Here is a 15,644-nt window from a genome sequence, read left to right on the forward strand (position 1 = left end):
AAATAATTAACGTCGCGGTTTCTTGTCGCTGTCAAACACTGCCTTCTTCGTCTAATGAGAAGTAACTATACTTCTTGGAACCACTGGTGCTGATCACCGTTTCAGCTCTATATGATCAGTCGTCACGGAATAAATGCTGAGAAGACATCTGGTAACACCTAATATTTTAAGGTTGTTATTGCCTCGTCAAACTCTAATGACGCCACGCTGCGATAGCGCAGTTACAGATCTTGTTGAAATTATAACAGACATGTTAATTTTGAATTGAATTATGTCTGCTGAGGGTGGAGGGGGGGGGGGGGGGGGGGGATTTGAACGCCCAACGTTACATGTATGTCATTCTACAACCGACTATGCTTGTCCCGAGGCGACTTACGGGTTCGGGTAGTCAGGCTCGCTGACTTGTTTGATGAATGTCATCTATCCAAATTGCGTTGATTGATGCTCGTGATTTTATGGTCCAGACTCGCTTATTTACAAACCGACGTCATAAAGCTGGAATATTGCGGAGTGCGGTGTAAAGCAACAAACAAATAAAACCATTCACAGGCACGTATGGATACACAGTCTTGCATTAAAACTCATGTCCTATGTGTACCATTTCCCTCCACTAAGCCTTAAAAGATTAGACATATAAACATTGTTTTCGCATATAAGACCGCCTCCGTGGTCTAGTGGTAGAGCGTCCGCCCGGAGAGCGGAAGGTTTGGGGTTCGATCCCCGGCCGCGTATTATCAAAAGACGTCAAAAGATGGTACTTGTTGTTACCCTGGCTGGCGCTCGGCATTAAGGGGCTAAAACTAGGACTGGTCGGCTCGGAGTCAGTGTACTGTGTCTGAGTGGGGTATTCATGTTAAACTGCGGCATGGTATCTCAGTGGGCTAGCTCTATAAATCAGCATCAGTCCGGACTAGTACAAGCAGCAACACAAACACACACACGTACATGCACGTCGCTATATAAGTGCAATAATCTTGGACGCGACGTTAAACCCCGTTTCACCTCACCTTTCGCATATAAATCAGTATAATATGCATGTACGAATCTCATGTACATTATAAAATTATTGCACGTGCATAACACGTGTAGCCGATCTGATCCATAATCATTCATTTAAAACTGTAGAAACCTGTCTCTTCTCTTGTTTGCAGAAATGATATAAATATTGTTCGTTTGTCTAACCCTGTGTGAGTGTGAGTGATTCGGTGTAAAGCTACTTAATTTATAACCTCGTTACTAAAATGGTCTGTTAAATCACGAGAAACCAGCACCAGCTGTAAACCTGATGCACTGTACGTATGAAGTAACGAGAACAGCATCACAGTGCATGGTTGAGAGACCTAATGGCATATGAGTGTGCAGGTGCGTGAATGAGCGGCTGTACGTGCTTGTGTGAGTGAGTGATTGATGTTTAAAACCGCCTTGAACAGTTTTTCAGTTACTGTGTGGGTGTGTGGGTGTGTGGGTAGGGATTGGGGAGGGTGGGGGGAGGGGATGTCACGCAGGCTGTTAACGTTTATCATTTTGTTGAAATCGACTAGCGGGGGAAATGTGCCAACAAAGATCAGTTCCGGATCGAACCTGAGACTCCATCATATGATCTGTCAATTGTAACGCAACTCTACCCAGCCAATTTCGGCGCCTGTTACCTCTACATCGTCAGTTATCATGCATTTATTTTTGATATTTTTTACGGAATCTGGCAGAGGAGACCACGGACAAACTGTAATTTTAAACGAGCGTGAAAATAAATAATGATGTGATAAATTCTTTCTCTCGTAAAGAAAGTGCCCAGAGTCAGCCATGTTATATTGCAATATATTGTACTGTTTCTGAGGTAGCAGGGTTTGTTTGTGGTGGGAATTCTACCATTCTTATAAACATGTAAATATTCTACTGAACATTGTGGACTTCAGTTACGGTTCAGCAGTCTATCTTTTGTAACGAGGCTGGAATTGGTAGCTGAACTACTAGCCTAAAGCACCAACTGACTTTTTACCAAATCTTTGAAAACCTAGGCCCGTCTTATTTGAAGAACTTTTGTTAAGTTAAGTTGAAGGCCCTCGATGCATCTATGAAAATACACACCAATATTTTACCCATGTTAACATCTCGCCGCTTTTTAAATTGAACTCAATAATGAATGTAATAGGGCAACGCTGAGTGGAAAAATTAAATATTTGAGAAAATACAACGCGTTATAAATAAACGCCGTTTGACTGGCGCTATATAGTGTGTTTCCCTGTTGTAAATACATCCCTTTGTACCTGTTCCCTTTCCTCAATGGGAACTATGTGTTTCTACCTGGTTCACTTGTAAATCGACGGGACAGCGCCTACATAAGAATGACAATATCTAAGTTTTTACCAAGGTGGTTTAATGTTAAGTTGAGAACCTCACCTATTTCAAAATAATAAGTTTATTTCAAACAGATGAGAATTGACTTATGGAACCGCATTACAAGCCTTCACTTTGACTCCCTGATCTAGGCTCGCCAACAGTAAATGTGACATTGTCAAAATTACCAAGGTAGATTGATACTTTAAGAATACACAGACCTTATCGGCTTGTGTGTCGTAGATTATATGTACGGGTTTCCCATGGTCAACATTCTTAACCAAATTCATAGTAGTTATCTTCAATAACATGTCAACCAATTTAATTTACCCGGCATTTGTTCTTAAAAGTTTCCCCTTGCAAATCCCCCTCCTCACATTCCTAAATGGGAACGAGGGACCAGCCTTATGTTGACATTATGCGCTGTACCCCACGAGTAATTTATCAGCTAATCTACTCCATGTGGAAAGCCAGTCGACTCGGCTATTCAGGGCATGGGGGTAAGAGTAAGAAACAGGCCTCAGCGAATTTTGAGGGCGCAGCCATTCTCAAATTTGTTCGGCTAGCGAGCGTGCAGTGAGGGGTCTAACTCCGACAAGTTTCTTCGAAGACAGCTTAACTGCGTGCATGCCACCTCGCTGAAAGTTTCCTTGATAACAACCAGGCCTCCAGCAGAGAAGTTTGCTTATCCCAAGTGGGGGAATTTCATCTTATCGTCGGTGGGGCAATTTGCGGTGGACTGAACGCTTGGTTTACTTCTTCTGGGATTCTTGCTTCCTTCTTTAACCAGCGGTCTGCAAGGCAGTTTGGCTGTAGAGGGGCGTTTCGGGTCTTCAGACAGTCTACTTAGGTCTATATTCTAGTGCAAGCAGGTGTCGTTAGGGTATATCCCCCAAACACTTGTTGGCTAGCTACACTGACCCCCACATGAGTGACGGTGACAGTCTATGAGGTTTGGAACTTCGCCGATGTTCATTTTGGAGCTTGGTGTATGACATCTGTGTGAAACATGATGAAGTTGCAGGAAGGTGTGACGATGTTCGTGGTGCTGCTGGTGCTGCTGGTGCTGCTGCAAGTTGAAGGCAGAAAATCAAGGCCGCAAAGAAGAAGCCAGATTCAGAACGATGGCCCTTCCGGGTAAGCATCAATATGAAGACATGATACAGGGCATACCTCCTTCATATACAGAGCAATGTAATCATAAAATGTTTAAAAACATTAAACGTAAATCCGTTTCTGTTAATAATAAATTACCGGGGCCTTCTCTTATATTCGGGGAGCTTTCTGTCCACTATATAGCATTACAAATTGTGTTTCATAAATCTATACCAGATTTGGTGTGCATATATATCCCCAAGCTGTGATCTTCTTACAGAGCATCGAAGCATCCCAAACTCGGAATGTATATTATTCCTTTAGAAAGTTCTGGAGGGATTTTTAACCATGACCATCAGACATGAAACATATAAATTGATTGATTGTGGCATGTTTCACGTTGTAGTTTATAGTTGTATTTATAACAACACACCATATGACGCTGTCATATGAACTCGTCATAGTGTTTAAGGACCCTCCTCGTTCATTCATTTTCTTAGTTTTGACGGGGCTTCACACCACGGTGTTGTTTTACGTTAAAGAGAGGTAAATGTATATATTTCCATAGCCTTAACTTTTCCAGTTGTAGTATTCAAGCTGACTCAGCATGTACAGAAAACGTCGCTAAACAAGACAGCATATGATTTTCGCTAGGTCTTTTTACCTGATGTAGCGGATACTAGCATGTTGTAATTTCTCACACATATATCTCGTTTGTTTTAGAATACGTATCATATGGAAGTGATTTTTATGTTTGAATGAGTTTTATGACTTTCGTATGCACGCTAATTTTTTTCAGTCGATTTTATTTTTTCTGGATTTAAAACTGGTCCAAACTTATATACATAGGGATAAAAGAAACATTTACCCTCTTCCTGATGGGAGCTCTAGAACGTACAAAAATGACATCAAATATTTGAAAAGGATATCGTGAACAGCATTGGCCCACATTTCACAACTTTTAAGGTACAATCGAGCATGCCCTTGCTACCAAGATTTGATAGACCATCGTACGACTCCTGCTCAGAAGTTGTTTGATCAATGTTACAATATTCAAGACCTAAGTAAAGTTTTCAAAAAGTTTGATGGTAAACATGTAGAGGATATTTCCAAGTTTGCCCCATCAGTGACAAACATGATATCCTATGCAGTTCCCTGTTTTGACTTCTGTCATTTGTTCCCGTGTGTTTTTCAGCTGAGCAATTGACTTGCCCATGCATGTCTTTGTGACGGGTGCCACGGGCGGGGCAGGATACGCTCAGCTTTCCGCGAACACTTGGTATCATCACTGTTTGATAGTGATTCATATCACACATACTCGTGATATAGTCGAAAACGTACATTCGACTCTGTTTTGGGGCAGATATTTCTGAAGAGATGGAAAGGGTTTTTTCGGTTTTAATAAAAGTGGAACGGTGGGAAAGACTTTTTCAGACTTCAGCAGAATCTATCTCAGAATTTTCCATTCTTTTTGTCATTGCATGATCAGTGATGGATTGCTCTGCCCTCTAAGATTTTTTATCCAGTGCCAAACTGAGTGACTAACAAGAGTGGATGTTTACAGTGACAGGTGCCGGTGTATCTCATAGATATGAAACATTTTAGTGTCGGGAACTTCCGTTATAAATCAGTTTACATTTTTAGAAGAAGTGTATGGGAATCTTTCGTTTGTAAACGAAAGGGAAAATAACTTTGTAATTATGTATGTAATTCCTATGGTCGACGTTATTGTCGCATGAGTTTGTGTTTCAACACCGCGGCCTATTTGGTACACCGTGTGCAACGCAGTTAGGATATAAAAAAATACACATAGAACATATCCAGAAACTGAAAGATGTTATCATAAATATTTACATTTAGCCCGTTGCAAAGATAACACAGCTCTGGTTCCAATTTTCTATAAAGTGCTTCAATGAAAGAAACATTTCTTCAACTATCTGTCCATTTTTTGGATGGAAATAACTTAACTCTGTTGGAACTACAAATGGGTGATTCCCCTGCAGCAGGTTCAGATTTCTGAGTTGCCAACTTACGGATAAATCATCTGCAGCGAGATTAAAGTTTAGATTTATGGTCTTTTTGGGGACCTGACTGACTGACTGATATAGAAGATTTAACGTGCGCTTTCCGACTGTAGCGTATTTCGCACACGGAGACCTGTGATTTGTTTGAAGTTATGTGAACTTCAAAATGCATGGAATGTTGTTTCTGTGTCAAAACAAGGTCTGATAAGAAAGAACCCTATGACACATGCGTTTCGAGGGCTGGTCCAAACGTTCTGACTACTTTTCAACAATGGGCCATAAGAAAGTGAATAGTCAGTGTCGTACATTGTTTATGTAGTTCATTGCAAGTGTTTTTGGTCTGTTGAGGCCGTTTGCATATTGGTGTCAGCCAGTTGAACGTGTGATATGGTTCAAAAGAGACACAGAAATGGAAAAGAACGAGTACCGAACAGTCATCAAGTTTTTTCCAAGGAAATTCATGACCGCATGACCATTGAAACTATTATTCATGAACATTTACAGATGAATAAAATATCTGCTCGTTGGGTGTCAAAGTTTCTAAATTCTGATCTTAGGAAAAATGAACTGAAAAACATAGAGCTAATTGAGGAGGATTTTGTCAAATTGAAAAAGAGATTAGTAACGGGTCTACCACGATGATCCCGAGTCAAAACTTCAAACCATGGAATGGCACCATTCCACTTCTCCGGCACCAAAACAATTCAAGTTTTATTCTTGGATGCAAAGGGGGTGATCCTTGTTGATTACTCAGAAAGTCAGAAGACGATTACCGGTGCCTACTATGCTGATATACTTCATCGCCTGAGAGATTCTTTCAAAGAAAAGCGGCGAGGAATGCTGACTGCTGGAGTTCTACTACTTCATGACAATGCCTCTTCTCACACCTCTCAGGGGGCACGGGTGGCCCAGTCGTCTAAGTCGTCTAAGGCGCAGAGTTGCGTCCCTTTGGCAAGCCAGAAACCTATTATTGCGGGGGTTCGAATCCTGGTTCTCCCCGATTATGTTTCTAGGTTTGTCTGCACCATACCCGTGCTCGTGGGTTTCACCAAAGTGGTAAACGTCCGAGACCCGCATCACTTCGGGCTTTCCTCGCACATTAAGCTGACACGCCGCGATATAACTGTAATACTGTTAAAAGCGGTGTTAAACCCAACCCACTCACTCTCACACCTCTCGACTTGCGGGTGGGTTCGATGGGCTTCCTGACCCTCCATACTCGCCAAACCTGACACCAACTGATTTTCACCTGTATCCTGAACTGAAAGAACACCTTCGTGGAAACCTCTCTGACGACAACTATGACCTCAAAGCTGCTGTGAATGGGATTTTCAGGGTGGCTTTAGAAAACTTCTTCCTGACTGGAATTGAAAAGCTTCACTATCCCTGTATCGACATGAGAAGTGTATTAGAAAACAGGGAGATAACGTTGAAGAATAAATAAAAAAACACTTTCACCATTGTTGGTATTGTTTGTTTGGCTCATATTGTTTTGCCAGCCCTCGTATAACTTGGTAGCGTCTGTTTCGGCTGAGCCTGTTACTTTTCGCCTGACAATTTCCTTATCAGTTAGATAGATTACAGAATTAAGTTCACATTGAAGTTTTAACCATATCTTAATTCCTACAAGGTACAGTGTGGAAGGGCGAAAGGACCATAGTTAAATATAAAGGGTAAAAAAAGTATAATGATGGAATGCCATATCACAATATTGTCATATGCCATATGTTATGCCCTGGTTGAATCATGGTACACACTTGTCCGAAGCTAACCATGCATGTCGTCCCGGTACGAATTGTTACTACTACTACTACTACTACTACTACTACTACTACTACTACTACTAGATCCGATCCTGTGTTCATCGCCCGTTACAAGACACCAAGATTCCTCATACGAAATACCAAGATGTAAACACTGACCAACTATTCCACGATACTGAACAGGTGCCAACCTCATGACAACGAAATACGTCGCCTCCCCAAACCCTGCTGGCGATAGAGACAATTGAAAAGTCAGGCGCGATGTGGGAAAATGCAGAACTCGCGGAGCTCAAATAGCATTGTCAGTCACAACTGGTGTGAACCATATCATTTGCGTGTTTCTCATCTTTGAAATGATTTTGGATCATTATGGTAATAAAAGTTTAAATGATGTAGCCAAAGTAACGCATTCGGTTTGGTAATGAACATATTTGAAATTAGCATCCAACTGAAATATTAATAGCACTGTCAGTTATGTTGGCACGTTTGAAAGGAGTGTGTGCGCGCAAGGGCTATGGGTGACGGCGACACGACGCCATGTCAGGCCAATATTTATAGACATAATGACTGACAATATAATAAAATCAGGCACCGACTTTCTAAAACGTTTTTAGTGACATCATGTTATTATTATCCATTGTGTCCAAGAATATATAGTGATGTTTTATTCCAATATACTAGAGTGTCATCCAGTTCTGGTATTAAGTGTAAGCGCGATATACATCTTCGAAGAGCTAGGCATTGATTGTACATCAGTGCAATCTGACGCTGATGAACGACTCTTGGCATTACCATTCTTATCACTAGTTTTTTTTCGGTTAACGATCAATCTTCTCACGCCGAAATTTCCGTTCTACGTATGAGCTCTTATTCTATTAAAGGGCACAGTTGGAATATGAATCATAACATGATCAAGATGACTGGCTGATACTATGGACGTTTCCCACGTTTTCTGTTTAAGCGTTATTGTTCAAAGATATATCGGGGTGATATCGTGGTGTCCGTTTCAAATGTGTATCGTGTTTCATTAGAAACTAAAACAGTCTTATTCCGATATCAAAGGCGTGTCTCTAGACACAAAATCTATTTCCGTGTGCAGAATACTTCTTTTCAGAGCAATTATTACTAACTTGACATTAAACATTTTTTCTCACAAAGGAACATACGGGGAGGTGGGAGGGGCAGATCCTCAAACAAATTTTGGAATCGGACATTGTTCTAAGGATGAACGTGGAAAAATGTGAAAACGATTTCCAAATAAGTTAGTGAAGTAGGTCAGAATGTGGTTCACTTTATTACGTCCAAAGGTCACTGTGACATCTTGCACCTGGTTAGATTTTTCCTTAAAACGTGTTTTCACACTCTGAAAATGGTACACTTGTTAGTAATGTATTGGTCTGTTTCTGGTGTTTATTCTAGACAACTTAATATGACTGAGGAGGTAGCACTATCACCCTATTCTTTGAAGTCATTATTACTAACGACATTACATAAATTTATTTAATGTGTGTAAGATTTTGATTTATTGAAGCTACAAATATCTAATAGATCTTCAAATGTTCAACTGCATGAAGATAAACACTTTCATCTATTGTGATTATAAGCTGTCTATATAGGAATTACAGGAGAAAAAAAGGCTTCATGAATCTCGAGCTTGTCGGGAGAACTGACCTAAATGGCGATCTGAAAGTTTAGTGTGTGACAAGACCGATTGTGTGCCACCGTATTCTGATGGCGTGGATTGTTGCCCATGTTATCAACCACTGGCCACCGTTTACCTGGCCTCGGTAACCTGAAGACCATCGTGAAATAGCTTGAACGTTCATTTATAACCAATCCATCCACTCGTTCTTTATATGCGAATATCTAATAGCATGACACTGCATAGACAGAAAGATATTATTTTAGACGTATCTGGAGCTGTTCGATGAGATATGGGATGGTACGGAATTCGCTTCTCAATGTTTGTTTTTTCTTGCCCAGTATAGGCTCCACAGATGAGACTTGTTTCTGAAGAAAAACAGCTAACAGCCTTTACAATGTAGCATCATTTATATATTAAAGGATCAAGAAGAATGGCTATGCCTAGTGTGCAAAGGCGGGTCTAGCTATTTACAAGTGGTGGTTGTGTTATCGTCTTGAAATAACGAATGATACCATTTATTAACCAACATCCTGTTCATTATCACTGGCGTTAATTGACATTTTGAACATCAAATAACAGGGCGTTTGTTTTCTTCGGTTCTGTTATAACGTAATTCCACATTCAGACAATACGTTATATGTTTGTGAAATGGTTTCTTGCAATGTAATGCAATATGCCTAATCATTGGGCGCCAAATGTTTGTCTGTCGTTTTGCCTGAACAGATCCAGTACATATATACAAATCCACCCTTCTGTTCATAAATACGTATGTTAAACCTCCGTATATCATAGCCTGATAAACAAAATGTCAGCATGACTATTTGAACGGCATACATTATGTGGTAAACTGCTGTTTTCAAGTATTTTCCGGTGTAAGAACGCTAGCCCAGGAAATAGAAGAAATGTGGCTGCATAGCGGCCATGATAATATCTGGTATTTTTTTCTGTTGCTGTAATGAAGTTGAAAATGGTTGGAAAAAGTTACAAATCGTGTTATTTAATTACACATATTAATTACACGATTGCCATATTTTCATATTGATAATTCTTTAATAGTGCTTAATATTGACTTGGACATGTAAATATGTCATGTGTGTAAAGAAAATCAAATATCGAATTGTTCATGTTCCCTTTTGTTCGATATAACCCGACGGCTACCATTATGAACGTAATTTGTAACGTGTCTATTGATACCGAAGGCCGCAAAACCCCGGGAAAGTGGCGCTAATATCTACCATGACATTTCCGCATAACTGTTTTTGACTCGCTTGGCATGCAATAAATTAAACACTTTTAAAACAAACTTGACAGTAACGTTTCATTCAATTTAAGTTGCATTGATTCGACAGCTGTTCGCTAGCATTCCCATTAACGCATAACGCTATTTGGGGCACGGTATCATACTGATGTAAATACACAATTTCGATAAAATACTTTAGGAAAAACAGTTATGTTGTAATTAATTCTGTTTGTATGGCAATATATGATGTTTTCGAGCTCGAATTACGGCAAATTGTTGAGCACCTGCTTCCAGAACTCTCGACTACGCAGACTGATTTAAATTAATGACATCTCACGAATGGCCACGCTTTATTACTGAACCCTACATCTAAGATTTAATCCATTTCAGGCAAACGCTACTCCTTTTTTACTGAAAATGTCGCCAAATACACACAGTGAAAATGTTCACCGAACTGATTTACGAACACAAACTAACGTGACATGTAGAAGGAAGCATTCTTCTTTGTCCTGACACTGACTATTGTTACATTCCAATTAGGACACAAAAATGCTTTCCATACATACTAGGAAATAGGTATATAAATACAAGCACACCAAAAGCAGAATTTTACGAATATATCTCACTGAAGTTTAACCATATATTCTTAGCCAATTATGTGTTTAAATTAAATATGTCGTATCCATTTGTAAGGGGGGGGGGGGGTGGGGGGTGGGGGGTGTTGCAGCTAGGAATAGTTACGGAAACATTATCCTTTTCGTCCATGGCTTGGGTAATTCTAACATCACGATATGATGTTTATCTCGATATGATGTGATCTATACAAGGATACACTGAATTCGCACACTTCAACTGTCCGTGTCTTGTGATCAATATCGTTTACAAGGATACATTAAATAAATTCGTTTTCAATAGTTTCTTGGGAAACGTGTAATGTCCATTCATCGTTACGAGCCCATTCTACCGGTAATAATACTAGATTAAAAGAAAACCCTTCGCAACAATGAATATTTTACTAATGATCCAGGCGTCACTAGAATATTAACCAATGGCGTTCATATCAGTATTTAACCACGTTGATTTACTATGTGATCTATTGATTGATTAAGTGTTGGATGTTTTGAAACTGTTTACATTTTATTAATAACCAGTTTGAAATGTGAGGAATGCATGATTAATTTTAGTGTTACAAATCCAGAAGCTTGTTCTGCAGAATAATGCTCATGGTTCCTACTGTGCTTCCTTTCCATAAGATTCTTGGAGAATATCTAGAAGCCTAAACACTCTCGTGCAGCTAACCTACTCGGTGTCACTGATACTGTCTGCATGTATTAGGTTAAAAGTATAAGCGTCTTCAGTCAAACTATAAATCATGAATTGGCAATCCAATAGACTTTCGTTTCAATTTGAGTATGTACAATCATTTCACACTTGTAACAGCATGTCAACCCAATCTTTCTGAGCATAAAACTTTATATTTGCGTTCGAATTTGGCATGACCATTTTAAAGGAACAATGTCTTGTTTATAAGTCTTTCCATTCAGGTTATTGTAATTTCAGACGGAACACGTGTCCAGGTCCTAGTCGACACAAGAGGAGGTGCTGCCCGGGGTGGTCCCAGCCCAACAGTAGTCGGAGATGCATTGTCCGTGAGTACACATGTTTATCAGTCATAACATCAATATTATCATGACACACATTTTCCCTCTGTAAGCTATTGTGAAGTCCACATTCCTGGCTTGGAATGCTGAAGGCACTAACTACATACCCTCTGGCCACTGCCCTCTGAAGCACCGATTGTCATCGTGTGTAGTTTGTTAGAACTTCGTGAAAGTATCTTATAAAACAGGATAATGAGAAGACTTTTTTCTCATTTCTGCAAAACACACTAAACAAATATTAACTGTGTTGGAAACATAGATCATATCAAACGTGAAGCAATAAAAATGCATTTTCCATTCAAATTTATTGGTTTCGAAAATCAACTGCACCTCATGAACATTCTCTTTTTCACATGTTTGTCAAGTTCTAATCGAAACTGTCAAATACCCACCTAAAGATTACATCTTCTTAAACTATGTATAATACGGTAAAACAAGAACTTGAGATGAATTGTGACGACTGAAAGTCAAGGGAAGAGGTTAGTTCTATCACTGTCAAAGCTTTAGTGAGTGAATGCTGTTTAACGCTGTCGTCACCGCGGACTGTAAATAATCAAGTGTGTATCAATCAAAGCTGTAACTTGAAGTATGAGCAAGAGTTCAAGCCATCAGCTATGATTTTTGGTGCAAGCAGACAAGTCAAATAGTCTAACCTCCCGACCGCCATTTTAGTCGACTATACACATAGAAGGTATAAGTGACCTGTTCTGACCCGGACCTCCACATAGAATTAATATTAATGATTTTAATGAACTTCACTTTTTAGAGCCTCTGTACAAATGACTATTGACAAGACGAAGAAGAATCCTTAACCTTCCATGAAATCGTCCAAGTTTGAAACATGATGCTTTTACTGTTCATGTTAAATGTTTGATCAAATAACTTCGAATCATTGAAATATCAAATAACAGACAAGGTCAGTATGTTAACTGAGGAAGACATCTGTCCAAACCATGCACCAGTACTATCAACTTTGGACTTAACTCATACCTGAAGACATGTACGTTGTTCTTTTTCCCTTTTTTCCCTAAAGATCCTTAAAAGTCTGTACAAAGAGAGAAATAATGCTGGTTCAAGCAAATGTACCTTCCACCAACTCCCTGTTTAACGACAATCCTTAATACAATCAAGGGAAGACTTTCTTTATATTCAAAGAATTTGAGACAATTGGATTTAAAACCATGTTGATTCTAAAAAAAACTCAAAGGATGTGCTTTAATGTTTGCAATCTCAGAAAAGAACCAAGTTCACTAATGTTTAGCTTTCACTGTTCAGCTTTGAGCACCACTACACCTCCCGACAACGTTAAGAAAGAGCATTTGTCACAAGACGTGGTGAATATAGATACAGTTACGTCTCTATCTTCAAAGGTTTAAGACAATGTGTTAAAACTGACAGTTTACTTAGAAAACAATATGTGAAATACTGAACTCTTCATTGAAAACATCTACTTTTCATTTATGGGATAAAACGACAAGGCAAGAAGTATGCATTCCCACGGGCACAAATTGTGCTCCCCTTCCTGTTGACCTGTTTCTTCATGCATATGAATCGGAATTTCTGCTCAGATTGGCAAAATTAAAAACAAGTATATTTGGCCAGACATTTAACTGAAGCTTCAGGTATATACATGATCTGATACTGTTCAATAAGTGTCAAGTGATGATGAGGTAGTCTTGTGGTTAAAGCATTCACTTGTGACACCAAAGGCCTGGGTTTTATTGCCCACATGGGTACAATGTGTGAAGCCCATTTCTGGTGTGTCCTGTATTGCTGGAATATTGCTTAAAACGGCATAAAACCACACTCACTCACTCACTATATAACAGTCAAGTAGCAAATTCACTTCCACTGATTTACCCACCTAAACTAGAAATAAGGTAGACCAGTGACACCAGTGGTCTGATTCATATTAAGATCTATGCTTAAAGAATCCAAGTGACAAGAATGTTTGACAACAGAGATGACTTCAAATTTCCATTTGTCAACTTTCCCTTTATGACAAGAAATATTCCACCAGCCCCCGCCTTTGGTGTCGACATTTCACAACTTTTGAGGAACAATTGTGCATACTCTTTCTACCAAGATTTCAAAGAGGGTCATACGAGTCTTGCTCAGAAGTTGTTTATCAGGGTTACAACATTCAAAACCTCAGTAAAGTTTCCAAACATTTTTCGGTAACATGTGGAGATCATGTCCAATTTTGATGCATCGGTGACAGAATTGATGTCCTAAGCAATTCCCAGATTTGACTTGTACCACATATTCCCATGATTTTTTCAGTTAAACAACTGACTTGTCGTTGCATGTGTTTGTGATGGGAGCCACCTATGGGGCAGGATGCAGTTACATTTTCGTGATACATGGTATCATCACTATTTGATAGTGATTCATAAACACATGCCTATAATACTGTCTGAATTGTACAATGGACTGCTTTTTATAGAGAAATGGTATTTGTTGGTTCCATTATTATGCTATGTATGCTGGAATAGTTTTGCCGATGCCTCATTAAACTCAAGCGGGCAATGCTGAAAAAAAATATGTCTTTAAACAAAATTAAACATATAAGTCAACACAGTTAATCAAGTTTCATCCAAAAGGAAGAGTGATCACACACCCGGCAAAACATTAGGCATTATTTTTCAGTTATAATGACAGTGTCATTTTCCAACTGAACTTTGGCAGAACCTCCTGTAAGTCCAAATATGAGACTGGATTTGTAATTTGTTACTGGTAAATAGAGAATCTCACCCGAGTGTCTTTTGATATCAAATATATCAACACGAGTTGATAAAAGTGGAAAAATTCCGAGGCTTGCCGAGGATTTTTGACACTTTTATCACTGAGTGTTGATATATTTGATATCAAATGACACGAGGGTGAGATTTTATTTATCATCCAACATCATTCTTTCAACTTTTTCAATTTGTAGACAGTAATTAGCAGTGTCTTCAGTGTAAAAAGTACTGCAAACAACTTCAGTAGCAGAGCCATTAGTGAAGTCATTTGATTGTGACGTCAGGGTTACCTGTGACGTCACAATGGTCTGCAAAGCATTGAAATGTAATTTCATTGCAGCGATATCTACAGTGTAGATATCGCTTGATCTCACCCAAGCGATATCTCCTGTGGGAGCCAGTTTTGGATGATAAACAATCCTTATCCAGGATAAATTGGTTCTTCATAAAGAATGTAATGACCTTATACATCCTTACCTTAACGGGACCACTGATCTCCAGTATATACTTATAAATCCAAACGAATTTACACAAATCACAGTGCTTGTACTCCCTATATAGTTCATGTTAAAATTTTCATTTGCCACAATTGACACACTGCTTAAAATACATGTTACCAGAGTCCAAGACAACACACCTATGACATTTAATAGGAGCTATCTTTACTCGGTCACTAAGTACACAAAATATAATGTTTACACCAATCACATTCATCATACCAGTGGAACTTTCACCGACTTACAACATACGTACATACATACAACTAACTGTATAGTATTACTATCATCTAATGTCAGTTAGGAGGAATATGATGGGAAATGTGTTGTGTTTACTTGCTTTTGTTGGATTCTTTAGTATAAAGAATGATTGATCTTTTGCAGCATTATTTGGCTAAGAGTTTCATAAAATGTCATGCTTTAATTCATGAATCTACATATTCCACTAGACCCTTTTTCTGTGTCTAAAACTTCTACTTTTATTATGGTCATCGTTGCAGCAGTTAATGGTAACTCTCTATATCTAGTCCTCGACTGGATGAAGGCAACATATTGCAGAACACTGACCCTGTATAAGACATAAAATATGAATTTTCTAAAATTATATACCTAAGAAAGACAATATTCACATAAATACAGCT

General features: G+C 39.0%; 1 protein-coding gene across 1 annotated transcript in view; it reads left to right on the forward strand.

The window, feature by feature from the left end:
* The first annotated feature begins 2,914 nt into the window (after positions 1–2,914).
* LOC139477313 (fibrillin-2-like) overlaps positions 2,915–15,644 on the forward strand; it is a 98,695-nt gene continuing 85,965 nt past the window's right edge. The window contains exons 1-2 of the mRNA XM_071259869.1: positions 2,915–3,474; positions 11,665–11,753. Of these exons, the coding sequence (XP_071115970.1) occupies positions 3,347–3,474; positions 11,665–11,753 (217 nt within the window). The 5' untranslated portion in view covers positions 2,915–3,346. The remainder of the gene's footprint in view (positions 3,475–11,664; positions 11,754–15,644) is intronic.

The sequence above is a fragment of the Haliotis cracherodii genome, unplaced genomic scaffold, assembly GCF_022045235.1.
Source record: "Haliotis cracherodii isolate W230 unplaced genomic scaffold, xgHalCrac1.p SCAF_1, whole genome shotgun sequence".
In the NCBI taxonomy this organism is placed as follows: Eukaryota; Metazoa; Mollusca; class Gastropoda; order Lepetellida; family Haliotidae; genus Haliotis; species Haliotis cracherodii.